Source organism: Gopherus flavomarginatus, chromosome 4 (genome assembly GCF_025201925.1).
Source record: "Gopherus flavomarginatus isolate rGopFla2 chromosome 4, rGopFla2.mat.asm, whole genome shotgun sequence".
In the NCBI taxonomy this organism is placed as follows: domain Eukaryota; kingdom Metazoa; phylum Chordata; order Testudines; family Testudinidae; genus Gopherus; species Gopherus flavomarginatus.
In genome coordinates this window covers 8,208,677-8,236,356 of record NC_066620.1, presented here as the reverse complement: position 1 = coordinate 8,236,356, position 27,680 = coordinate 8,208,677, and the positions used below count along the sequence as shown (strand labels likewise).

The following is a 27,680-nucleotide window of genomic DNA, read 5'->3' as shown; positions in this document are numbered from 1 at the left end:
CCATAACATTATCAGGAGCTTCTCCTGTGACCCGCGTGGTTGCTGATTAGTGAGAGTTCTGAGGGTGGCTTTAGGTGGCTGAAGCCACCAACCCATTTCACGCTGTGCGCAGAAGAGTTTGAGCCCCGTTCTGCTCTCACACCGGCCTTACCACTGTGTAGCCCCACAGGGTGGGTGGAGTTACTCCCAGAGTACATTAGTGTAAATGAAATGAGAATTAATCAGGCCCATTGCCTTTATTTCTTTACCATTGCCTTTATTTCTTTACTATTAAGAAGTAAATTTTAGTGCTTAAGAAACTTGTAGCACTGCTCAGACCAGGACATCCATCCTGCTTCCCTGCACAGCCCTGTCAACATACTACAGTCCTGAGCCACAGCAACCCTGGTATGCAAATGCTGGATTTCTCCCAAGCAGCAATTAGCAGTGGATGATTACTTGCAGCTGGATTGTGGGTGCTTCCGTGGAGCTGTGTTTGTAGGATACAGCCCTGAATATGGAGGAGTACCAAGTGCCACTGCCGTGTGAGGTTTTTATTGGCCATTATCTTGTAAGATTCCGTAGCCTCTACTTCAGCACTTATCATTGCAGATATTAGACGGTCGGAAGAACTCTCTCTGTTGAAACAATCGGAAGATACTTTGAAAAAGAAAAAGAAAAAAGACAAGAATAACAAAGAACCAGTCATAGAAGACATTTTAAACCTGTACAACTCTCCAGTGATTTCAGGATCACCAGGTAACGAAAACCCAGATGGACTTTATTCAGCTGATTTTTTTTTCTTTTAAAGAGAAATATTTTGAGGCCAAGGAAGGGGAAACAGGTCTTCATGTTGTGCAGTTAAAACAGGAGAAGGCACGGAGGTGTACAGGGAAGCAGAAGTTAAAGGGACACTGTTGACATGAAATCTAGCCAGATTTTTAAAAATGATTTGAAAGTAGTTTCAGGTCCTATCCCAGCCTTTGAGTTTCCATGCCAGCGTTTGTGGTTTTATATCACTATTTTTTTTAATAGTTTTTCTGTCTCGGTGCTCCTGAAAGACCACACACACAAAAAGAGTATCTGACTAAGGCCCCAACCCTGCAAACAGTATATACTGCTGCTTCGTTGGCAGCGTGAGCCCGGCTTCAGAATGGTCCGCCATTTCTGACATGCTGCAAGGGGAAAGAATGGAACTGCTGATTTTTTTAACATTTTATATATCAGCCCAATCTAAGTGGAATTTCATGGGACAAAGAAAAGGCGCTTCTCTGCCCAGCTGGCATTTCCCCAGGCACATACCTAAGGCCTGCTTCAAACAATGGAGGTATGAGAGCTCCTCAAAGAAATGGGTTAGAATCCTGTATAACAAAGTGTTAGGCAACTTGAAGATAGCGGTTGCTACCGGTTCCCCTTCTAATAATACATTATTGTTTTTAACTTGCAGCAAGTCCTGGTTTATTCAGTAAAACTATGACTCCCATTTATGACCCTGTCAATGGAACACCAGTCCCTTCTACTATGACTTGGTTCAGTGACAGCCCTCTGACCGCACCAAACTGCAGCATCCTTGCGTTCAGCCATCCCAACTGTTCTCCGGAAACGCTGGCCGAAATGTATCAGCCTCGGACTTTAGCTGACAAAGCCAAACTTAATGCAGGGTAAGGATGCTTCTCTTTGGCATGTAAGCTCACTTAGCTGAATTGACGCTAATCCAGCCTTTTCAGAAATGAAACACAGAATTTGAAAACCTAACTCTTGCATTTAGTTGCGGGGTTTCTTTAAAAGGGTCCTTTGATCTACTTCTCGTCCCATAAATGCTTTGTTGACTCTTTTCTACTCTTTGCCTTTATGCAACACTTTTCTGGGGCGTGATTTTGTTTTAAGTGATCAGCAGCGTAACATAAAAAGACTCTAGACTAAATTTTTCTTTCAGACCACTGCAAATCCACTGAAGTGTGTAAGATTGCATTGGTGTAGTTGAGAGGAGAATTTGGCCCTCTATCTATTAATGGTGGCTTCTTCTTAAATAAAGCGCTGAGGGCATGTGTGATGGCCGCCATCTTCACTGACACAGTGGGGATTGAACTGGGGACCTCCAGAGCGAAAAGCATGAGCTGCTACAGCTTGAGCTCAGGAGCCAAACTCAAGAGCTTGGACTTTAACAGAAAAGCACTTTTGATGGAAATTTTTCAGTCAGCCCTACTGTAGACTTATATTTGCAGCTCTGGAGGACCCAGGTTCAATCTTTAGTGTATTGACCAAGATGGCAGCTGCCGTATAAGTGGAGGCTGTAACAGACCCACATCCTCCGTAGATCATGCGTCGACCCTGCTCCTCTGCATGCATGCCTACACTTCAGCCATAATTGAAGACCTGGCAGAGGAATCACTGAGCCTGCGAGCGCTTTCCACAAAGGAAAACTGCATATTTTTTTTCAGCTTTTTGGCACCCAGCTGGTTCTACCCCCTCCTCTTGATCATTGCAAATCAGTAATTCCTCCCAGGAATGCACCTTGACTAAACAGTGCACTACTGCAGGCCACAGACAAATTCTACTCAATAAGATTTACAAAAATGACTGTGGTGTGCTCCCTCTTCAGCACCAACAAAGACTCCTCCTAGGTCTTTGCTGACATATGATGATATTGGTGCATGCTTTGGCATGAGATGACCACCAAAGTGCTCTTGTTAGACGGGGCCTATCAGGATTTGTAATTTCACAAGCTGACCTACTGCACGCTGACAGTGATCCTGTCTTTTAGCCTTTACTTTGTCATTTAGACATTTAGGGAGCTGGTCAGCAAAGTACTTATGAGTGTAGCCCCATTAACTTCTGTGCTTAAAGTTAATACGCTGTTGCACAGTCTTCTCTGTATGGTATGGCAGAACATAAAGGCACTAGATTTTCATAGCGTTCATTTCAAAAACAGTAACAGCTCATTTTTTTTTTTATGTATTTCAAGTGTTGGAACATGAGCTGAGATTTTTGAAATTTGCAGGATTGAATAGGAGATTAGACATTTCTGTGGGTGACAAGAGTAGCTGGAGTTCTAATAGCAAATGCTAAAATAATAGGCAAGAGGTTTGGAAGGGACAGAAATTTTCATACTTCAAGGCTTAAATAACATCTTACTAATAGGGGTCAGGAGGAAACTTCCCTGGGGGGCAGGTTACCCTGTAACTGCCTACTGCAGGGTTTTTTACACCTTCTTCTGAAGCAACTGGTCCTAGCTACTGTTGAAAAAGAACATAGTGGATTGGGTGGATGTGGTGTCTGACCCTTTTGAGCAGAGGGTTGGACTAGATGACCTCCTGAGGTCTCTTCCAACCCTGATGTTCTGTGACCCATCCTGGTAGTTCTTGTGTTCCTTTGTTTAAATACTTTAGACACCCATGCAAAAATACGGCATGCTTCAGTTATGTGAATTTGCCTGTGCTTGCAGGAGCCAAAACTATTCATTCATTAGAGTTACTCTGTAACTTTGTATCTGACATTGTTTTCCTGGCACAACTGATTTTATTTTTTGTTTTTTCTCCAGCTGGCTGGATTCATCACAATCGCTTATGGAACAAAGCGTCCAGGAGGACGATCAGCTTCTCTTACGCTTTAAGTACTACACTTTCTTTGATCTGAATCCAAAGGTAAGAGTCTCTTAACTCTTGGTTTCTGTCGTTTCTCTTTGTTTGGCCGGCTTTCGCGTTCAGGAGCTGCAGCACAAGCCTCTTGCGATTCTTGGCTAAAACACAATAAAGGGTTGCTCGGAAGTGTCATATTCAGTGAATTCTGCTCCTTGCGGATCTTTCAGCTAAGAGTTCGCCCTCTTCGCTGTGTATTTGATACCCAAGTGGCTGTTCACACATCCTGGTCCCCTCCTGTATCAAAAGGCCTGATACTGCTCCTGTTCCTGCTCCTTTGAAATCAGTGGAAAGGCTCCCATTTGCCCCAATGGGAGTTGGGCTGGGTCCAATGAGGCCAGAAGAATAGGAGAGAGGCCAGAGTTGTGTCCCCAGGATTGTCTCCTTTCAAATACATTCCTGGTATCTGTTGGGGTTGTCACTGGGGGTCCAGTTTCCTCCTCCCTTCCTGACTGCGTGGCAGAGGAGTTCTGCATCCTAGTAGGCTGTTCCTCTCTGTTCCCCCTTTCCAGATCTCCAGAGCTGAGACCTGCCCCTCAGCCTCCCTCCAGGAGTCACAAAAGATTCCAGCCCCTAGGCAGCAACCCATCAAGGACACTGAACTCAACCAGGATGCATGCAGTGCTCTGTGAGCAGGGAGTGTAGCCCCAACCGGGCTCCAGGCCCTTAAGGTGGCACTGCCAAGATATGGCTCTAAGATTTTCTTAACTTTAAGGGCCTGGTCCAAAGACCACCAGAAGAAGTGGTCAGACTTTCAAAAGAGCTTGTTTATTTCCTGCATTTCTCTCAGTGTGGGCAACAACAATAATTGGGGTAACATTTGCAAAAGCACTTAGCCTAAGTCTCATTTGCAAAAGTCACTTTGGGTCAGATTTTTAAAGGTATGTAGGTGTCTAACACCCACTGAAATTCCACTGGGAACCTCAGTCTCATTGCCTTTTAATGGGATTTAGACTCTCAAGTGCCCTAGGTCGCTTTTGAAACTGCGACTTGGGCTCCTAAAGTTACTTGAGTGCTTTGGTAAGCTTGCACCTTAGTTCTTTGCATTTGCACTAATAGTGACTTACACAAAGATTACAGTAAGTCGAGTTCTGCTTTTGTTTTCTTTTTAAAAACATCAATTAATTGGGGCCGGATCCTTAGCTGGTGTAAATCAGGAAAGTTCCATAGTAAATTGTAGCTGTACTGGCTTATACCAGCTGAAAATCTTGCTCTTTTTATTATTATTTTTTTGGGGAGGGGGTGAATTAATTGTTTCCTTTCAGGCATTTTAGATAAATAACAATGTGCTTTCTAGTCTGATTAAAACATGTGGGGTGAAATCCTGGCCCCACTGAAGTCAATGGGAAGTTTGCCTCCAGTATGTCTCCTCCAGTCTAGGAGTTCCTACATGAACTAATGCAGCATTTTATCTCTCTGCCTCCAGTATGATGCGGTGCGAATAAACCAGCTATATGAGCAAGCCCGGTGGGCCATCCTATTAGAAGAAATCGATTGCACAGAGGAAGAAATGTTGATCTTTGCTGCATTACAGGCATGTACTTGATCCTAGCTGAAAAACCGGTTTTCTCAAGAGGGGTAGACACAAGCTAGGGCAGGAACATAATGGAAAGAGCACATGCTAATTCCTGGATTTGAGCAGTTGTTTGCAGTTGTCCTTAGTTCTTCCAGAGATTGATTGTTGGATTCTGTAAAGTGTTTCATGCTCAGATTAAAACCATGTCCATTATTTACATGCAACACATATGCCTTATGTAACCATTTATTAACAGTTTCTAAAGCAACTATAACCACATTAAATCAGAGCTATTTATTTTCCATTTCAGAAAGCATTTGTTCTTCAGTATTAACTGCCTGCGGGGCAGCCTTTTAATAATGACTTTGTTTGGAAGGAGTTTTTAGACAAGAGTTGTTTTGTTTACTACCTGTCAAAATCCCACTTTACCCCCTGAGGGTTTCTTTCTTTTTTTACCCTTAAATTTATAAAATAAATATAAATCCATGTTTGGAGATGTGACTTTCCATCCATAACTAATTTTTCCATGATTGAAAGTTTTGATTTCATTCTGCTTTTCCTTGTCTTTCAATTCCTGCATCCACACTTCATCTTGAACGGCATGTAGCGTTCTAACATGGTAGGTTCTAGTTTGCCTATCAAATTCCCAATCACCCTCATAAATTTGTTGAGCATTTTCATCGTGGCAGTTCCCATTAACTTTGGCCCAGAAAGTTAGGTCCAGTAGTTTTGTTCACAGCGTAACTGGCATTTCACTTGCAGCTATCTGTAGTACACGTAGAGGTGTTGTTATAAATGTACCACACACCATTTGTAGTGCCTGGGCTTGCATTAAATCTGATTTTGGTGCTGACCCAAAAGCTTGGCAGCCATAGCCCATAACTGGGGTGATTAAGGCTCTGTATACCATCAGCAGTGTTTTTCTTATCCTTCCCCAGTTAGTCTCAGCAAGCCTTGGACCCAGGTTAATCCTTCCTGTACATCTATCTTTAACATTGTTTATATGATCTTTCCAAAGTAATTTAGTATCAGATATTACCCCTAAGAATTTGAACCTTTTAACTATATATGTTCTCCATACAGATACTGTTTACATTCCTTTTTCTAAAAAACAATCCTTTGGTTTTAGCAATGGAGAACTTGAAACCCCATGCATTTCCCCAGCCAGAGGTCTCTCAGCACTGCTTTGAGTCTCTTTTGTGCCACCTCCGTATTCTTGCTCCTCATCCACAGAGCAGGGTGAATAGAATGACCCCTACCCCAGCACTTACTTGTTTTGGGAGATCATAATATTAAATAAGGTCAGGCTAAAAACACTTCCCTGCGGTGTACCATTTTTAATAGTATATATATTTGACATAACATTCCCAACTCTGACCTGCATGGTCCTTCTCCTCCAAAATAAATACCTTTGTACCTCATACTATTTTGTATTACAGTTTCTGTGATCAGTGGTGCATCTTCCTTTTGTAAAACGCTCTGCACCTTCTTTATAATGCCATTGTTTTCCAAATAGGCATCCAATCTTCCATTCAGCATTCTCTCCATAATTTTACCCAGACAGGATACGAGAGCTCCTGCTGATGTGGCTACTGCCTTTCACGGAGGCAGGAATTATTAAGCCAATGGGAGAGCTCTCTTTTGTCGGCTTAGAGCATCTTCACCAGAAGTGCTACAGTGGCACAGCTGTAAATGATGTCTTGTAGATGTAGCCTTAGTCTGAATTCCATTTGTTCGTCTAATTTGCCTGTGTATTTCTGATGTCTTGGGAACTTAGTTTATCCACCCACAGTACTTACTCCAGCTCTTCGTTTGATTTTGGTTTTTATAATTCTTTGTGCTATTGCCTTACTTCTTTTCTACTTCATTAGCTCTTCACTAGTCATTGTATTTTTTGCTTTTTTTTTAAATAGGATTTGTTCCTTTCTTTAACTGCCATTTTGCATTTCCCATTCCACCATGGAAGTGATTTTATTTTTATTTTTTAATTTTGGGGTATTTAAATATCCTAGGTATGGTTACAGTAGCTGCTGCTATTAATCCCTTTGTTACATGATTACTGAAATTCTGTGTCATCACTCACCCAATGATTATTCACCAATTACTTGTAAATAGCTTCCAGTTAGCTTTCTTAAAATTCCAGGTAGGTAACTTTCCATTATCTTCCACCTTACTTTGCCCTGGAGAAGTAATAAGTATAGGGAAATGATCACTCACCATTCCTTCTTCCATATATACTTCTCAGTTGCATTTACTTGCAATACCTGTTATAATTCCCAGATCTAATTAGGAAAAGCTACTATCTGTTGCATTAAATCTAGTTGAGGTGCCATTGTTTAAAACTACTAGATTGTTTTCATGAATGAACTTTTCTAAGCATGCATCATGTTTACCAGTTGTCTGTCTTCCCCACAATTTATGATGACTATTTAGGTCACTGCATATAACATATGGCTTTTTAGCATTCTTCACTATCTCTTGTAGCTCTGAACTTCCTAATTTGCTATGAGTTATAAATATTATAAATCCTTAAAGAAATATTATTCTTCTGCATTGGGATCTCAACAGTGTTGTAGGCTTGCTTCTTCATTCTCTACTGCTATGCAGTTTAATCTTTCCCTTATGAAAATACAAAACACCTCCTCCTCTTCCTAGTTTTTGGTCTTGCCTAACGGCAATATACCCTAGAATTTTAAAGGCAAGTTTTTCAACCAGCCCTGTTTCCTGGGTACATATGACATCTGGTTTAGCTTTCATTTCCAAGATATTTTCTTGACCATGTCCTATCAGGCTGTGTGCATTCCAACAAAAGATTGAGATCCCCATACTAGTCATATTTCACCGTGCACATCATTCAAAATTGCACGAATGTGGTCTATTGACAAGTTGCTAATATACAAGCATTTCTCATTGCCCTTGTGATAATTTTCATTTTTTCTGACTCTCCCCACCCCCTCCCAGTTTGTGATCTATAGTCCATCACTTCTATCACTAGTGCAATAAACCTTTCTTTTTTCATTACTGGTAGATCATCACCTATTCCTTATGCGGTATTTATCATATTCTTTATAGAACCAAGGCTATGTCTGCAGTTCCCCTTTTCCTGTGCTGATTGTTTTTCTTCTCCACCTGATGCTCTGAAAGTCTCCATACAGTTTTTGTCTTTTATATCTTTTTAGCTTGCCACTATACACCCTCTAGATGCCAGTCTGTGGTTACTACCACAGTTACTACATTTGACCTCTGTCTCTTCTCTACAGTTTTCATAGGAATGTTTCCCCCACATTTACCACATCTTGTTTTTCCTTTACACGCAGCCACTACGGGCCCATACCGTCAGCTCTTATAACACCTGAAGAGAGGGGGGTTATATCGCTTAGTTCTCAATATCTGAAACCCTAGTGTTACTTTCCCAGGTGGAGTCGCTCCCTTGAATGTAATCAGTACAGCTGTGCATGGCTTGCTTTCTTTTCGTTTACTCATTAGTCACTTCCTTACTACTAAGACTTTATCTTCTCCCATGCTTTTGGTTATCTCATCATTGGTCAGTTCTAACAGCACTCCATCTATTGCCCTCTTTATTTTAGTCAAATACTTTGGCAGTTGGAACTTATTTTAACTTCCCCTAACATTTTAATTTTTAGCAGTTTATCAGCTTGCTCTTTGTTTTTACATTCAACTAGAAGATCACCATCTCGCAGCTTCCTAACTCTTACAATATCCCCTACCCTTTTGTTTTAATCCAAGCAGCTACTTTCACAGGGTTAACATCATCTAATCTCATTTCTTTGGCTAGGGATCTTACCAATAGAACATTTTGGTTTATTTCCTTCCTCAGCTTTGCTTTTTTGCTGATATCATCTGCTTCTGCTTCTATTCTTTTCTTCCCCTGCCCCCCCGCTACTTTTCCCTGACCTACACTACAAACTTATATCAGTACCACCACATCGCTCGGGCAGAAAATCTATACCCCTAGCGTAGGTAGTGTCTTCACTAAATGCTGCAGCTCTGTAAGTGTAGACAAGCCCTGTGTATCCATCCTCCCTCTCTAACAGATTCTTCTTCAGTTTCTAGAGTGACTTCACTTGGGGTCAGGGAATCCTCCATCACCCCGGCCCCACCCTCTTCTGCTCTCAGTTATGGGCTTTATATAGGTTCCCCCTGTTCCTGTCCAGTGGAGCTTCCTCTAATTAGTCCTCCTCGCTCCCTGGTGCTCCCTAGTCATCCTCCAGGTGTAGCCTAGATGGGTAATTGGGCCTCGCTTACGCCCTGCAGGCCTTGTGGGGGAGTGGATACCCCATTGCAACTGGCCCTAGAACTTCCCCAGCATAATTCCTGTTTGAACCAGAACATCTTTTAGAAAAGCTTGCTGGGCCAGGGGGTCACCCTGCCAGAATGTAGAATTATCCAAGAGTGGAATGTCACCATTGGCAATCGCTGTACAAGCTTTTTGGCAATAATTGCATTAGAAATCCTACTGTATCTACCCTATTGTCTACAGTCAATGGACATTCCTCACTATGGAGGCCCACAGCAGGTGGACCCCACCCTAGAAAATTGATTGCACTCTTTTCAATCTTTGCTTACAGTAGCTAGTGATATTTACAGTACGTTTGAAATAAACTAGACCTTTCAATCCAACTCTCTGTATTTGATTACAGTATCACTTAAGCAAGTTATCGTTATCATCAGAGGCACAAGATTTCACACACGAATCTGAAGTAGATGAAGTGGAAGCTGCGCTTTCCAATCTGGAAGTAACGCTGGAAGGTGGAAAAATGGATAACATCTTGGTATGTCATTTGGGGTCCCGAGCTTGCTCCCAATGAAGTCACTGAATCAAATACCTTAGCTTTATATCCTGAGAACTTGGGTAAGAAAGCAGGACCTGAAGGGTGTAACAGACCTTTTAAGAAGTGTGTTATAATAAAATTTATCCTTCATTATCTTTAGGAGGACATTACAGACATACCGAAACTTGCAGATAATCTTAGGCTATTTAGGTGAGTAAATACAAAAAGATTAAACAACAAAGCTGTGCATGTGAAGATTCCTTCAGTTCTGTTGCCTTTTAATGCTGTCCAAGTGATCTCTAACTAACAATGATTTTGAGGAGAGCAGTGAAGATATCTGGTAAGTGTATTTAACAAAGTACATAATTGGCACTTTGGCATAATGTCCTTTCTTGCTGCTTTTTCTTAATTTTTTTTCCCAGATCCTCACCTGGTGTACACCTCATCAGTGTACGTCCATTGCAGTCAAGGGAGCTATACGGATTTACTGATATACAAAGAGATCTGGCCCTTTATACATAAGAGTTTGCTGAAAATTCTCCATCAAAACTTTATTTGACCAAAAAAAAAGTTGCCTTTTTTTCCTAAATCAGATTTTTCACAATTTTTGTTTGTTTTTTCCAATTTGAAACCAATTTTTTATTTTTTGCCTCCAAAAATGTATACCTTAAGGGGAAAAGTCCTCCTCAAAATCTTGCATTTCTTTCTAATATTTTTAATAGTAAATACTGAAACATTACAGCTGGTTAGAAACAGTAACAGAAACATGAGGCCAGATTTAAATGATTTCAAATGGAGTTACACCAGTTTGCAATTGGAGTAATGCTGTGGTCAGTCAGGTCTCTAATATCTAGCTTTCAAAGGATTAGATTTTTATTAGTAAAGGTCGATTTCACCATACACCCACAAACTAATGAAAACTTATTTCTATTAATAATAAAGTTTGCAGATAGGCGAAGTAAGAAAAATGCTACTTGAAAAGTTACTAGAGTTTGAATTAAGGCTATTAACTTTGTATATTTTGACGTGTTAATGATTAGAAAACTTAAACTTTTTAAATCATGTGTTGTCATTAAATAATTAATGTCTGAACCCCTTTAGGTCCCCACAACTGTGAAAATTTAAGTTGATTAAAATTAGGAAAAAGCTTGAAAATAAAAATGTCAACAAAAAAAAATTAATTGAATTCTGCCAAGCCTAATAACATGTAGCCTGCACAAGAGATGGTCCAAAAAGTACAATTCCATCATCACATTACAAATAATCATGAGTAGGATGTTGTACTGAATCACATCACAGCAACTGCAACGTTTGTTGTTTCGAAACGGACCCAGATTTTAGAGAAACAAAGCCTTCTGTTGTGGGATTATTTATCAGTTTCATTCTCTGGACAAATCATATTGCACTGACCTCACTTGCAGGTTTATTCAGCCATTTAGCAATATAGAGCTGTCATATTTGCATATGAAAGTTGCCTGGTCATTTCCAGTAAAGAAATCAGTTCAACAGTCATGACGCTTTCAAGGTGTGTTAAGATGAAAGCGAACTCAACCCTTTTAAGTGCTATCAGTTCCGTAGTTTTAGTTAATGGATTGTTTGTTTCTCCCTCCGCCCCCCAACAAGGCGGTTATCTTCAGACAGCATTCAGTGGTTATTTTAACCATTAAGAATGTTATAAATCACACAGTAAACCAAAGGCATTTCAAAGGATATATGAAAATCAGATTAGATGTAAAACATTCCTTTAAAAGGCTAGTAGTGTTTTGTTACTAATACTTGCTTTGTTGCACTGATGAAGACACTGTTTTGCAAACCTGAACATGTTTGCACTGACAGATGCATTCATATGCATCATGTTGAATCACAGTGTGTGTCATTGCAACATATTGGGAAAACAATATTTGTATTCGTATGGGTGATAATATTGGGTAGTTCGCTCACATCTGGCCCAAGAACTGCTGGACTATCTTTTTTTTTTTTTTAAATGAGTAATAAGTAGGACTGGTTGAAAATTTTCTGTCCAAACTTGTTCTTTTTTGGAAAATTGGGTTTTTGACTAAACAAACGTTTTCACAGCTGGTGTCTGCTTTCCTCTGAAATGTTTGTTGGTTTTATTTTTGTGGTTTGGGGTTTTTTCCCCATCAGAAAAATGAAGACCAAATATTGTCCATTGCCAAAAAGTTTTTTTTGGATTTTTTACAAAAAGCCAAAATTTTCTAGATGGAAACATTCTCATTTCCCAATTGGCTCCAGTACTAAATGGACAGTACTGTTCTGTAATTCTTAAAGATCAATACTGACTTTTTAGTATTTGGACATGAAAGGTTTCACTACTGAAGTCAACAATATTTTAAATAGATTATGTTTTTTAACTTAAAATAGTAATTATGTCTCTTCAAACATATTAGGTTTGATCCTCCTCTTGCTAGTGTCTTCTCAGTGGAGTCACTCCTGATTTAGACCAGTATAAACAAGATGAGACTCACACTGAGTTGTGGATAGTCCTAGAGAAAATGTTACTCAATTAATTAAACAATTGCAACTCCTCCCTAAGGCAGATGCATTTAAACTGGTTTAAGAGGGTTAGCTTGCATTGGTAAAGTACTGAAATAAATGAAATTGATTAAAGCCAGAGTCAAAACTGGTTTAAGTGTGTCAATGAGGGGTTTACACCGGTTTTACTAGATGAATTTAAAATTATTTATTATTATTAGTGCCTAGGAGCCCTAGTTAAGGACCAGGACCCCATTGTGCTAGGTGCTGTACAAACACTGAACAAGATAGTCCCTGCCCCAGAGATCGTACAATCTAAGTATAGATTAATGTAGTCAAACTGATGTAATTTTTGTAATAAAGACAAGGCCTTGGAAACCACAGTGGAGCATCGGAATTAATGTATATGTTGTATTAGCAGTAGTATATTTATCAGACAAAACCTCATTTAGCCTTTCTAGAAGAGATTGATAATGATTATTGACGTAAAACTTAAAGATGGTCCTTAATCAATATTCTGGGTATAAACATCCCTGGACTTCAGGGTAACTTGGAGTTTGTTCTGGACAATGGGGATTGAGCCTTCTCTCACTTACACAGGTGCAAGTCATGAGTAACTCCTCTCAAGTCAGTAAATGAATGACCTCAGTGGAGCTACTCTGGATCTATACTGGTGTATCTGAGAGCAGTCTATGGCCCAGCGATTTGTAGGTTGTAATGTAAGCCATAAAACTGATTCACGGCCTCTATTTGTAGGCCCAAGAAGCTAACACTAAAAGCCTTCAAGCAGTACTGGTTTGTCTTTAAAGACACTTCAGTATCTTATTTTAAAAACAAGGAAGCTGGGCACGGAGAACCTATTGAGAAGCTAAACCTAAAAGGTAGGAATTTGTTTTTCCTTTTCCATATTTACTCTATTTCATTCATAGTATGGAAAAATTAATCGAGAACTCACTGTAAATTGTATACTAAAAGATCAATATGGTAGCACTTAATCGTATGGCTGTTCACAGATATTGGCCTATTTGGGGCCTGATCATACAGGCTTTACCTATAGAAAGAGGCCCAGCCAAACCGTATTAGCCCAAAAGGAAGTGTTCCTAGCCTATCTGGCCTGACTTGCAAAGTGCTGAGGGCCACTGAGCTCAGTGGAAGTTGAGAGAACTTACAGCCATGAAGATCAGACCCTCTGTTTGTGACACTTCTGTTTCCAGATATTTATACTGTATGTTTAAGGCAAATTCTCACCCCTGTCCTTGCAAAAAAATTAAACTGGTAATAGAGGACTTGGGGTAAAATTTGAAAAGTGCTCAAGACCCATTTTCAAAACTAGTCACTTTTGAAAATTGGCCTTAGCCTCCTAAATCACTTAGGTGCTTTTGGAAATTTTACCCTATTCCACTAAACATGTCTCTATTATAATGCTATATTAAATTATTGCTAAGATCCATGTTGAGAATTTCAGACATCTTCTTTATCTCACTGGTCATATTCTTGTGATTCAAGTTAAACATCATGCTCTTAGCACTACAGGTGCTCGGCACTTTTGCAAATCAGACCAGTCATTTGGGGGCCGCGCTTTGGGCTAATGTTTGAAAATCTTGCCCACGGATCTCAAAAACATCCATTAAACACAGTTTTTCCACAGCTATAATAGTTAACGTCAGAGGTTCAGTAACTAAATACATGTATCCTTCATTTCTTTTTGTCCCTCTGTCATATAGGATGTGAAGTTGTCCCAGATGTAAATGTAGCCGGGAGAAAATTTGGAATTAAATTACTAATTCCTGTTGCTGATGGCATGAATGAAGTGTATTTGAGATGCGATAATGTGAGTAATGAGACACAAAGCACATTCCTTATTCCGGATATTTATTATGGCACTTCCTGGGAAGGCAAGTCCACAGAACAGCACCTGTGATAGACCCTGTACAGATAAATAAAGATGCCCCAGAGATCTAACAATGTATATGTCAGACATGATGCCACAAAACAGGCAAACGGGGTGTGGGCTGGTAAAGGGGATAAAGTAACGAGAAATCGGAGTTCATTCATATATTCACATGTAGAGCCATTTGAAACAAGTAAGCGTGTGGTGAAAAATTTCAAAATAAATGAAAGTTTTGTTCTTAAATTTTCAGTGACATATATATTTCCTTGCTTTTTTTTCCCACTGGAAAAACGAGCAGAGGGAAGGATAGTCGAAAAGTAAGAGTGATTTACACACACACATTTTTTTAAATTTTATTGTATTGAAATTTGTCGTTAAAACATGTCAACCCAAATGAAGATTCTCTGTGAAAATTTTCATTCTGGTTTAAAAAAAAAAAAAAAATTCCCTGGAAAATATCCTCCCTTCCCTATTCCAAAGCATTTTATTTTACTGAGTAGGCTCAGTAGCCACTGCTGGAACCAGGAGAACGTATCAAATAGTTTCCCACAAATATTCACTTGGATAAAATATTGAATTTGCTTCTGTTCTGTTTGTCCGTGAGTCAGAGATGCTGAGCACCCACAGTTGCTACTGAAGTCAATGGGAACTACAGATGGTAGGCATTTCTCAAAGTCAGGCCCTGTGTGAATGTTCTACCAAGCAGGAATGTTAACAGCTGATTTCAAATAAACATCCAAGAATATTCCATGGAAGCAGCTTTGGAACTCACTATGGTAATTGTGTAACTCAGAATCAGCTTCCCGGGACACTAGCCCAATCAGAGAGCAGCATTGATACATGTGATCTGTGTGTCCAAACTTAACTAACCGGCACAGCTTGAATTTTGGGTGTTGAATGATCATAATGAACTGCTTGTGAGCAACAAATGGCAAGGATTTGGCCAGTAATTGCAAATGATTGGGGTTTTTATTTTAGGAGAATCAATATGCCTGCTGGATGGCTGCTTGTGTCTTAGCTGCCAAAGGCAGAACAATGGCAGACAGCTCTTACCAGCCTGAGGTGCACAAAATCCTTTCATTCCTGAAGATGAAGAACCGGACCACGTCTCCGCAGGCGGTCTCTGATCCAGAGAGCATGGACATGAAACCGGAACGCTTTGTCTCACCACGATATGCCAAAAAATACAAGTCCAAACAGGTACGGCTGGCGTCACTGAGGTTAGGCTGGCCCCGGGAAAGGAGAGGACAGATACATTGTGGGATGGAGCCTAGGGTCAGACTGGCTCAGAACGGTGCTGGGAGACTACTCAAGGGGCTCCTTGGCACAGCCAGGAATATCTTACAACAATAATTCTCCTCAATGTTTAATGAGAGGCCTGTCTTTTTAAAACAAGCACAGACACAGACTCTCAACACTAGCTTTCTCGCAGGAAGCCCCCTGCAGCCACCCCTCTGTCTCCAAAGCCAGTGGCTGGCATCTGGAAGGATGCACGAGGGACAGGGTTGTCTGTACTTTAGGTAGATAGGATCCTCCAGCAGCCCCCTAGACTGGGAGAAGAGAAGAACCTCCTGTGGTGCGCCATCCCCTAGCAGAGCTGGTCAGGAAACTTTTGTTTAAACAGTTTTTTGTTGGAAAAAGCCAATTCTCTCAAACAGGCAATGTTCACAGGAAAGGGTCTATTTTGGGGAGAAGGTTTCTTAGGTCAGGGGAGGGGGTGCGAGAACATATGTATGTATGTATGTACTTGCAAACACCACCTCCCAGAATAGCCAATAGCCCAGTGGTTTAGGGCACTCGTGTGGATGTGGGAGACCCAGGTTTAAGGCTGTGCTTTGCCTGAGTCAGCCCAAGGACTTGAACCTCTTGGCTATTCTAGAGTGAAGGGTTGATTGATCTCTCTCTCTCTCTCTCTCTCTCTCTCTCTCTCTCATTTTTCATTGTAAAAGGGCTCAGTTTCATCCTGTTGCAAAATAGGAAAAGTTTTGAAGTCTCAAATTTTGGGTGGGTTTGAATTGATCAAGTTACAATTGTCGAATAACGAATTGTTGCGTGTAACAAATCAAGTCAGCCCATTCCTCCCAGAATGTATGGACAGGCTCCTCTCCAAAGCCAGATAGCAGAACTACCTGCAACTCAGACCTCACCATAGGATTTTCTCCTTTATAGGGCCACAGCCTCAGAGGGGCCCCCTGCTGCTGGCCTCATGGGCTTCCAGAGCCCGGCCCTGGCATTAGATCAGGAATCAGCGTGGTAAAGCTGCTCCCTAGCAAAGGGCACCGTTGTGTGCACCGATGTACTTGTCACTAGATTGTGCGAGTGAAGCCCCAGAGCTTGCAAAGGGCATGAATGAGTACCAAATGTAACAACAGCCTGGTGTCATAAAGGAGCCTGCTTCTCTCCTTGGCTTGAAACCTGATCTGCAGGTGATCAGGATCCATTTCCCCAGCATTCTGCAGGGCTCCTTGGCAGCATATTTAGCATTCCAGCAGGATTGCTCAGGAGTGACACTGCACACATCAATTCAGTTTCCACGCCATGAGCTCCTGTGGTCACCAGGCCGCAAGTCGGGGTAGCAGCCGCAGGGGGACCCAGCACAGAACAGAAACAGGGAAGTGTGCCAGGCCAAAACAAGGATGAGAACCAGAAACGAGCCAGCCAGAGAATCGCTAGCCTGAGGCAGCACAGGGTGATGGAATGAGCCATCGCTCCAGGCTAGCTGGGATAGGAGGGCCATATTGTACTGAATGTGCAGCTTGGAAACTAAAAGCTCTTCCTGTGCTGTTGCTTTGTTGGCAAACAATCGACAGAGGGCCGGATTCCCTCGGTATACACCAGCTGCTCTGCACCAGTCTGGCAAAGTAGAGCAGTCATAAATCTATTAGGTCTTCACAAGGTTCCTGCTTGCCTAGAGGAATCCTTGGGTAGCAAAGAGCCACCATAGGAGCTCCTACACTACCCGACACCTGGCCTGCAGTGCAGGGGATGTGGCCAGAAAGCAGGGGATTGAGTGGCCAGCGCCTCCTAACATCCCAGAAGTCTTCAGCTATAGAATGCTCCTTAGGAGAGGGGGGCAGCAAACATAAAATACAGCAGCCCTGAGGTTGCTCTGCTTTACGTTGGATCCCAGCACAGCAGAGAATGAGGATCGGGCAGGTATCTTTATGCCCCAGACTCTCCTGATCTGCGCTGAGCAGAACAAGGCTACAGGTCAAGATTTGTCCCTGAGTGAATACAGCACCTTGTTTACTTAGGACAGTGACTACTTCATCCTGAACCATTTGTGTCTGAATGTGGCCCTGGAGCTGATAGTATTTTATTTAAAGAAAACAAAGGACATTTTTGCACAGCAGTTATCAACCCGCTAAAATCCTCCTCTCTCCCTGTCTCTCTCAGTTGGCCGCCCGCATTCTGGAAGCCCACCAAAATGTAGCACAGATGCCGCTAGTGGAAGCCAAGTTGCGCTTTATCCAGGCGTGGCAGTCCCTCCCCGAGTTCGGCTTAACATACTACATTGTAAGGTAATAATGTCAGACTGCCCTGCTGTTTTCCTGGTCAGTGATTTTGAGAGACTCCTTTGAATCACAGTTCTAAGAACATGATCTTACACTTTTTTTTTTTTAAAGAACACTTTTTAAATTCTGGAAACCTGCATGCTGTTTTAGGACCAGCTTTATTCTTGGTTTGTACAGCACCGAGCATGATGGGGTTCTGGCCTAGGACCAGGGCTCCTAGGCACCATGGTAATACAAGTACTAAATAGTAATAATATTTCTATTAGGTGGTAGCACTTAGGAGCCCTGTTACTCCCCATTGTGTTTGGCATTGTATAAAACATGATGAGTTTTGACTGAAGTAAGGTGCCTGGGGGAATAAACTAGACTTATCACTCACACAAACTCAAAGATGGAAAAAGCACCATTTATTTCTCCGTGCTCTCAACTCTGCATTGCATTTCATCGTGCCTGCTCTTTCCCAGTAGCACGAGATGCAACACTGCATTTCTTTTAAACATCACACCTGTTTTGGCAATTCATTACGTACTATATGCATTCAAAGAGCAAACTGTCAGCTCCTCCATATCTCAGAGCTTGTCTCCACTTACTGGGGGATCGAGGAGCGGCGATGGATCCACCGGAGGTTGATTTAGTGGGTCTAGTGAAGACCTGCTAAATTGACCACCAATCACTCTCCCATCGACTCCAGTACTCCACCGGAATGAGAAGACTAAGGTAAGTCGACAGGAGAGTTTCTCCCGTCGACTCAGTGTGGTGTAGACACAGCAATAAGTCAACCTAAGCTATGTCGACTTCAGCTCCGTTATTCACATAGCTGGAGTTGCGTAACTTAGGTCGACTTAGCCCCATAGTGTATACCTGCCCTCAGTTGTCAGCTGGAAGCTGGGTCCAAACAGATAGGGTCCAATTCTGCTCTTAGTTATTGCCTTGCAGCATCCATCTCTCACTGCTCTGGGCCTTCCTAAGGTTTCAGTAGGGATATATGGGTGCACCTGAGGGCAGAATTTAGACTATTGAGTCACAATTGCTCTCCCCAAAAAGTTCGGCAAAATTTACAGAGCAAAAAAAAAAAAAAAACCCTATAAGACACATCCCCTATTTGCTACCTACTGTCCTGTACAAAGATGATTTAGGATGCAGTTTGTCCCATGTTTCATCAATAATTCTGCAAAAGGTCCTAACCTGTGATACAAATGCATGATTTTGTAGCATATAGAACGTATTTGTGCAATGATAACTGCCTATCAGTTTACAGGATATCTGATATCACACACGCGCGCACACACACACTCTCTCTCTCTCTCTTTCTCTCTCATCTGGTTCAAGTCCTCTCCTGCAGGGCCAGCTTTGTGATCTTAGACGAGATTCCAAAATAGAATCAAAGTAACACAAAACCCTTCCGTCAGCCAAAGAGGCGCTTTTGGGGGCGGGGGGGGGAAGGAAATGCTTTTCCTAGCTATCTCCTAGGCCCCTTGCCAAGTTCCCATGGAAGGACTTCCCTTGGTCTTACCTCAAATGCTCATCTCCTCCAGAGTGAGGCAGGAGCATTCCTTTATATAATTTCCTGCAGGTGTCACATGACACTTTGTCAATGGACCCCCCTCTCCATTATGTGATTTGTGTGGAAACTACAACTCCCAGCAGCCTCCAGGCTTAACGGGGTTCTGTCCCTGTATCAGCTTCTTTGGAGCAAGGATCACCTTTTTGTTGTGTGTTTGTGTAACACTTAGCACAATGGGGTCCTGGTCCATGACTGGGGTGCCAATGTGCTACCATAAGATAAATCGTAACAATAATAATAAAGATATGCCAGCCATGCCTGTGTTTACAAGCCAGAACTCTTACATGTCTCTTAAAATAAGCTTTTTTTCCTGTGTTTTTCATATAATCCTCCTTTTATTTCCCTAAAATGCTGGTGGCTGAATAGTTACATTCCCATGATACACTCTTCTGCTGGATTTTCATAGCCACTGCCATATTTTACCAGTCCATATTCTTGCCTTGTGCTGCGCACTGCATCAGAAGGAGCCAACCTTTCCCAAGCTCCAGGACGTTGTAATCAGCGGGTTTGATTCAAGCCCGTTACTGCTCCAATCTCCTGCGTTGCTCAGGCTGCCTCTGAGTGCTTGCGTTGTGGCTGACCTGTGGCCAGGCAGCAGAAGCCTCCTCCCCCTTTTTGCCACACTTGCATAAGGGACAGGTGAAATATCTCACTAGGGAAACGTGCTGCAGAATGAATCTGCTTTTTTCCTCCCCCAGGTTTAAAGGAAGCAAGAAAGATGATTTGCTGGGAATTTCCTATAACAGGCTGATTAGGATTGATGCAGCCACTGGGGATCCTATCACAACATGGAGATTCTCCAGTATGAAACAGTGGAATGTGAACTGGGAAATACGTCAGGTAAAATCAGAACAGCTCTTCATGTCCGATTTCCTACATTTCAATCACCTGAAGATGCTTTCACCGGATCATTTTTAAACCCAAAAAACTATTCTGATGTCATGGCTTATTAAATAATCCATTTGTGTGACTTGGTATTATACTAGCAAGACAAGATGGGTGGGAATCTCTTTTATTGGACCAACTTCTGCTGGTGGGAGAGACAAGCTTTTGAGCCACACAAGAGCTCTCTGAAGCTTGTCTGTCTTGTAGCCCTTAGGGCTAGCTTGTCTTTATTATATTCAGCAGTAATGCAGTGAACCTACAGGCCTGTACCCTGTACGACATTAGCTTCAGCACTTAATATAATGCTTGAGGCCTGTGAACTTTGGCACAGATAAATGGCCCAATGGTAACCCTCACATTTTGGGGAACTGAGAATAGAATGTGTATGGGGAAATTTTGTTCATACCAACGCCAGTCAACCACAGGAACATGAGTTAACATCTGCAGAGAAGAATGCCATGGCAAGGAATTAACATATATGATGATAAGTTGAGATCACTGATATACTAACCTATAGGAGAAGGGCACCTCAACTTTAATAGTATGAGGAAATCAAATAAGGAAGAGGGGAGGAACCCCTACTGAATAGGCATTCGACCTAGTGGCATCAGCGTACTATATTATACAAGTTCTGTCCCAGCCTGCAGACAGTAGGAAAGAGATGTAGCCTTTGGGAAGTGCCAGAATGATCTCCGCTGGTGATGAGGAGGAAGGTGATGGTGATGAGGAAGATAATGGCTAACATTTCAGGCTGTTCTACAAGGGATGTTAAGAGTACATGGATGTGCAGATGGACATTCTGTATTATCTCTGTCTACCTTACTGAATTGGGGAGTTGGTGACTGTGCTAAATGTACTCATATTTATTGTAAATACAGAAGTTTTCCTATAGTGAGAGTGTTGGAACTGTGCACATCGGGGTTCCCACCTCTACAATAATTTTAATAACACTGGGCCTGATCTTGGGACAAGAACCTGTTAACCCTCAAAGTGATAACTGGACATTCTTAAGTAGTCAGTATAATTAATATAACAATCTATAGATCAGGCTACATTCTCACCAGTAGAAGTTGGTCCAGTAAAAGAGATTACTTCACCTACTTTGTCTTTTTTGTAATATCCTGGGACTGACATGGCTACAACATTGGTATTATGCTGTTTTTTAACAGGCAGAGACTGAAATTTAAGGCAAAGTCAGAAAAATGGCACCTGCTTAATGTGTCTGCTCCCTGTATGCCTTTAAGTCACATCTGCTCATTGTAATTCACTAGAAAAGGGACAAATTCTGCCCCTGATTTCATTGGGATGGTACAGGTGAACTCAAGAGCAGAATCTGCTTCCAACCTGTTTTTAATGCTTTACCAGTAAAGTGATAGCAGAGTCAGCTGGGATTACAGTCTTCATGACACATCATTCTCTACACTCCAGAGGCAGAACCTTGATTTCTGGGAATGATGTGAGGCTCAGAAAGAACCCAGCTTGACTCTCAGATCCCAGGCTGAGTTTGCAGGGCTAAAATGGAAATAATCTTCAGGCTCTGCTACTTCAAATGCATAAGTCACTGAAAAAGGAGTAAATATGGAGTGCCGCAATGTCATTTTTACAGAGATTCTCAGCTTCCTTGGTCCAGCCAAGCTTTGCTCAGTGTAGGATTTGGTAATTGGAGGGCAAAGGTGGCTTTAAGCCTTTTGTGAATCGTAGCTTCGGGGGCCAGAGAGCAGCCTGACCCCTGACATAAATTAGTGAGACAATCTCAGTGGTTCTCAATCTGGGGCTCCCTGGCTGCGAGGAAGTTTCAGGGGGTCTGCTAAGCAGGGCCGGTATCAGTCTTGCTTGGGTCCAGGGCAGTAAGCTGAAGCCCCGAGGCCTGCCACCCGGGCTGAAGCCAATGCCTGAGCAATTTACATGCAGAAAAAAAAGTTGTGGTACAGGTAGACCATAGAGTTTTTATGGCATGTTGGGGGGGCCTCAGAGAGAAAAAGGTTGAAAGCCCCTGCTCTAGCTTACACCTGGCTCCCCCTAGGACCTTTCCAGAAGCCAGGGATAACAGAAGTGTGAGATGCTCCAGCTACCCCCCAAGAATGCCCCTTGTGTGCCAGGGTGTGGTGAGGAGCTGCTAGGCCAGGATCACAAGGAGGCAGAATTGCCCAAAAGCCAGTTCAGTTGGATTTTGTGGCTTCGTACAACTAGAGTTCTAGCCCCCAAATCACACTTAGATTCAGCACGTGACATCATGAACAATAATTAAATAATAACGTTCTTTAACTTGTTTGTATACAGACTCAAAGTAGGGTCATTCCTGCTCTTTGCAACATTCCCACTGAGACATTTAAAAGCTGGGAACTTCCCAAGTTACCTTAGAGTGATCTGTGAAATGGCTTATTGTTTGGGCTGTAAAAACATTGGAGATTTGACCACAAGAGGGCCCTAACTGAACAAGTGGGGAAAAAAGGCTTACTGCAGATTCAGAAATCCTTTTCCCACACCACTGTTGTTAACAGTGCCAGCTATTTATTTATTTATAGTCCAGCCAGTATTTATTGGGCTCAGTCTATTCTAAAGATTCATGTGATCACTGGTACAGAGATGATCTTGTTTATTTGAATTACTGGTTTTTGCTGTTCATTTTCTCTTTAGGTTGCAATTGAGTTTGATCAAAATGTGTCCATTGCTTTCACGTGCCTGAGTGCAGATTGCAAGATTGTCCATGAATACATTGGAGGTTACATCTTCCTGTCAACTCGTTCCAAAGACCAAAATGAAACACTGGATGAAGATCTGTTCCATAAATTAACTGGAGGACGGGAATGAAGTGAAGCACCATGTTTGCTGGCAAAAAGGACCAGACAATATATAAGGTTTTCTCTCTTACACTGTTACTTCTGTTGGCTGATGAAATAGCACAGACAGTGTACTTATCCTGTGGCAGAGGGATGGAATAAGGTGACTCTTGATCAACATTAGGGAAATAAGACTTCTTTGGTTGTTTTTATGCTTCGTGAAGATTTCACCAAAGGTTCACTTTATCTTGATTTGTTGACGGACATTTCCTATTCTTTCCTATTTAACTTAGATGATCTATTTTAGCATCCTGAACAAGGAATGTGAGGATATTGAGATACACATCCTGTTCTCTGTTACACTGGTGCAACTGCCATTCCTCTCCCATTTTCTAGGTTATCTCAGAATTAATAGAACTAAGGCTACATAAATATACATTTGAAATCTATATTACTGGAACAAAATACTACCTATCATGTACATATTGTGGTCCTTTCAGTACTCCGTGATCTGTCTTGCACATGGAACTATCAATCCCCGAGTATCAGTTAAGGACCCAGTCCTGCGAACACTTATTGCCATTGTTGGACTATTCACAGGCATGAAGTCATATTGAAGTCAAAGGCACAACTCCTGTGCATAAAGTTAAGCACAGGTATTAATCTTGGCACCTAAACATTAATCTTTTGGGGAATATTTTCATTTTGATGTTAAAATAATTGTTTTAATTGCTATTTCTCCATTATTAACACTTTTTACAAAGGCCTGTAAACGTGCTTCCTTGGTATTTTACGAACATAGCATTAAATTCTGGGCAAAAATTATTACATGCCATTCTCTAACTTGAAACCTGAATTATCTGGGGGAACATTGACACTAAAATCTGTAATGCTGAATGCTTTGGACTTGGGTTTTAAGATCTACTCTTCACAACAGCTGCAAAACAAAATCCCTCTTTGCTGGACAGATAGGTCGACTGGAGTTGTTAATGGTGAGACTCTCATTGACTTCAGTGGGCTTTGGCTCAGGCCTGTAATGCTCAACTGTCAGCAAAGTGCTCGATCACTGGACAGGGTAATCCAGGTACAGTCATAAAATGCTGCCAAGTTAAATGCCATGGAACTACAGCACCCAGTACATCAGTTACTTTCACACCCCCAAGATTTCATGCATCCTGAAATGTTGAATTTGTCGCTACAGAATCACTGCTAGGTGGTGTTTGTTTGGGCTGTCGTTGGGCCTGATTCTTCTCTCACTGGGTCTGGTTTTACTCCAGTCTCTCTCAGCTGGCTGCAGTGGAGTTATTCCTGATGCATACCGGTGTATGCGCATGAGGGGTCAAGTGGATTGAAACAGGAGGGGGAGCTGTAGAGGAGCACTACAAACCGAAGCCAGGGACAGGAAGAGGAGTGTTCCCTTCTCTTTTAGCAGTGCTGCTCCCCTTTCTTTAGCCCTCTGTGGGAAGAGTCAGACCCACTGGTGTTCTGTTAGTGAAATTCACTCATGGTGCAGAGGGACCATACAAGGCCTTCTATGCTACTTAATGCCTGCAGGAGAGCTGCTCACAGAAGTAGGTCGTTCTTTTCATCAGTTGATCTCAAAGCACTTTACAAAGGAGGGCAGTGTCATTATCCCCATTTTACAGATGGGGAAACTGAGGCCGGGGGGAAGTGAAGTGACTTATCCAAGGTTGCCCAGCAGGACCGTAGCAGAGTCAGGAATAGAACCATGGGTGCTTCGGTCCTTGTCCAGCGCTCTACCCACTAGGCGACACTGTGAGATCAGAGGGAGACAGCATGAACTGATCTTGCGATCTGAGGTGCAGGCTGTGTCAGGCTGTTGATTTTGAAGAACTCTACCTTTGCTTCATTCCGTGGGGAGTTCTGCCTACACCCTACAGCGTTAGAGCTGCAGGCAGCAGGGGGGAACCACATGGTATGCTGTGAATATATGAATGTTTGTGCAGTAAGATTCTGAAATGTTTCCCACTCTAGCCTGGCTTGTAACACATTTTTGCTGTTCCAGCCCTTAAATAAATACACACTTTTGTATTCAAGGAAGGCTGTCACTGGGATTGTGTATCGAACACACGGGTCTCTTTAACTTTTGTTTCGCGCTCATGATAATACTTGGCTACCTTTCAAACAGTGGTGTCCTGCTAGTACAGGGAGGATAGCCCTGTATACTCATCCAGGAGCCCGTAGGACGTCTCTCTCCTGTTTTTCCTTTATAGTCATGAACTCTCAAAAGTCTAGCAGCGTACAAACCATTCTCCCGCCCAAGGTGTGCTGGAATGGTACCCCGTATGGCCCATTGACATCACTCCCAAGTGAGTTAGAAGGGTCATGCTAAAGATTCTGTACTTCCTGGGTCTTTGCCAGCTTGAGTCTCATCCCCCCGTATGGAATATCGTCCACCGCCTCTGATCTGTTTATCAGGGGACACATAAGATTGCCAATATTTTTCTCTGCACGCACCCGGTGATTTGACAAGCAATATGGTGCCCCTAGTGTTACAAAGGCACCACAGATTATAGCAGGGGTAGGCAACCCATAGCACACGTGCTGAAGGCAGCACGCAAGCTGATTTTCAGTGGCACTCACGCTGCCTGGGTCCTGGCTACCGGTCAAGGGGCCTCTGCATTTTAATTTAATTATAAATGAAGCTTCTTAAACACTTTAAAAACGTTTACTTTACATACAATAGTTTAGTTATATATTATAGACTTATAGAAAGAGGACTTCTAAAAACGTTAAAATGTATTACCGGCACGCGAAACCTTAAATTAGAGTGAATAAATGAAGACTTGGCACAGCACTTCTGAAAGGTTGCCGACCCCTGGACTATAGTGACCACAGGTATTCCAGAACTTCCTCCCCCCGCACCCCCATTGTGCAAACGCTGGCACTTCCAACAGTACATCACTCTCTAGCACCATGCCGGGACATTGGTTCATGACTGATTCAGGGCTTGTCTGTTCTGGGATCTTACTAGGGTCTTACCTTGGTTTAAAACTGGCAAGCAGCACTGGTACAAGTAACTTAGTGCATCTACAGCAGGGACTTGCAGTGGTGCAGTTAGCTGCAAAGCAGGAAGGTCCTGAGAAGGAAGGATACCAGATATCCTACATGCAACCCCCTGTGCTTTCCTTGGAGCTTTCAAAGTCCTGTCCAAGTATTGACAAGGCCCAACATTTTCACTTCATAATTAGAAAATGGAAGAGCTGGTGATCTTTCTAAGAGGCATTGCTGCCCCCGATACATGGTTAAATCAGATCAGTTACTTGTGAATTCTCAGTCTGACCCCTGGCATTCTTGCGCAACATGAAATAGTGTATTGCTGCCCTGCTGGCATGTACAGCTGTGATGCTTGTGCTTTCATGTCTTCATCAAAAAGGTTCCTCGCTTCTCTGTTCCTCTCTTGCAATGTTGCCTCATGGGACACCTTGCGTCAAAAGCAAATTAAAACGGCAGGAGAGGCTCCTCACGAGTTTCCAGGATCTCAGTCAGAGCTTTCCCTGGGGTATGAGATTCTCAGGTGCGCTGGGGATAGATTTGCTTTGCCAGAAAAAAGCTGCCCTAAAGCCAGGTGAAAAGCCCCTCAGCTTGACTTCCTGCAAGTGCTCGTGTGTTGAAGGTCCCTGCTGTGACAGTCCCCTGCTGGAGTGTTTTGGCTCTTTAGCTGCTACAGCTCGAGCTAATGCTTTTAGCCCTAGTTCAGTCCCAGGTGTGTGAGTCGAATAGAGCGTCTGTCACACAAGCAGCACAAGGGAGCATGACTAGGAGTAACGGAAGTGCCTTAAAAGTGCGGGGGTGCCCACAGGTGCCTGTGGTGCTGTCCCCAAGGCCCTGCCCCTGCACTGTCCCTTCTCCCCAAGCCCCTGCCCTCGTGACACCCATTTCCCAGAAGCCCCATCCTCAAACTACTACTTCTCCCTGAGCCTCAGCCCTCTCACCATCCCTTCCCCAGAGGCCCTACTCCCATTCTGCCTCTTCCCCACCTCCCCGCCTGCTCCTCTCCACCCTTCCCCCTGTCACTCATCCTTATGGCCAGTAAAAAGTGAGGGGCATGGCCCCTTGGCCCTCCCATTCAAGTGCCCCAATCATGACCAAGTATTCCAAGCCATTGTAACAGCTATTGAGAGCTAGCATGAGTTTGGCCTGCCCCATGAGCAGCCCCAGGATTGGGCCAACTGCAGCTCATTGCCACCCACACTGTGCCACCTGCTGCTTTGCTAGACCCCACAAACCAGCCCTTTGTGTGACTTGGCATTTCAGTTACTGTGTGCCACAGCCTGCTTGCCTTACTCATGCAGTGCAGACCCCCCACACCCTGAAGTCAGTGTTTGCTTGCAGATAGCAGCTGGTTTACTCAAGTGAATAATGGCTGCAGGATCAAACTCTTTTAGCTAGATGAGTTATTTACATAGCACCAAAAGTACCTACAAAGTCCCTACCCTGAATTTAAAGAAAAACTCCAGGGAGATAAGATTTTGCATTCAGAGACAGAATGGAGACAGATATATTGTCTAGATGAAAACAAAATTCATTATGAAATTAATACTTTGGCTCTAAATAATAGTCTATTGTTGCCACCCTATTCTGTATGTCACAAAGCAAAATCAG

At 42.6% G+C, this 27,680-nt stretch overlaps 1 protein-coding gene across 1 annotated transcript in view; it reads left to right on the top strand.

Annotated features, from left to right (window-relative positions):
* The window catches only part of FERMT1 (FERM domain containing kindlin 1), a 28,078-nt gene extending 3,021 nt beyond the window's left edge, over nucleotides 1-25,057 (top strand). Inside the window, exons 3-14 of the mRNA XM_050952115.1 lie at nucleotides 592-738; nucleotides 1,427-1,640; nucleotides 3,521-3,623; nucleotides 5,044-5,151; nucleotides 9,795-9,926; nucleotides 10,087-10,136; nucleotides 13,176-13,300; nucleotides 14,144-14,250; nucleotides 15,289-15,510; nucleotides 17,707-17,831; nucleotides 20,088-20,229; nucleotides 22,912-25,057. Of these exons, the coding sequence (XP_050808072.1) occupies nucleotides 592-738; nucleotides 1,427-1,640; nucleotides 3,521-3,623; nucleotides 5,044-5,151; nucleotides 9,795-9,926; nucleotides 10,087-10,136; nucleotides 13,176-13,300; nucleotides 14,144-14,250; nucleotides 15,289-15,510; nucleotides 17,707-17,831; nucleotides 20,088-20,229; nucleotides 22,912-23,085 (1,649 nt within the window). The 3' untranslated portion in view covers nucleotides 23,086-25,057. The remainder of the gene's footprint in view (nucleotides 1-591; nucleotides 739-1,426; nucleotides 1,641-3,520; nucleotides 3,624-5,043; nucleotides 5,152-9,794; nucleotides 9,927-10,086; nucleotides 10,137-13,175; nucleotides 13,301-14,143; nucleotides 14,251-15,288; nucleotides 15,511-17,706; nucleotides 17,832-20,087; nucleotides 20,230-22,911) is intronic.
* Nucleotides 25,058-27,680: the final 2,623 nt, after the last annotated feature.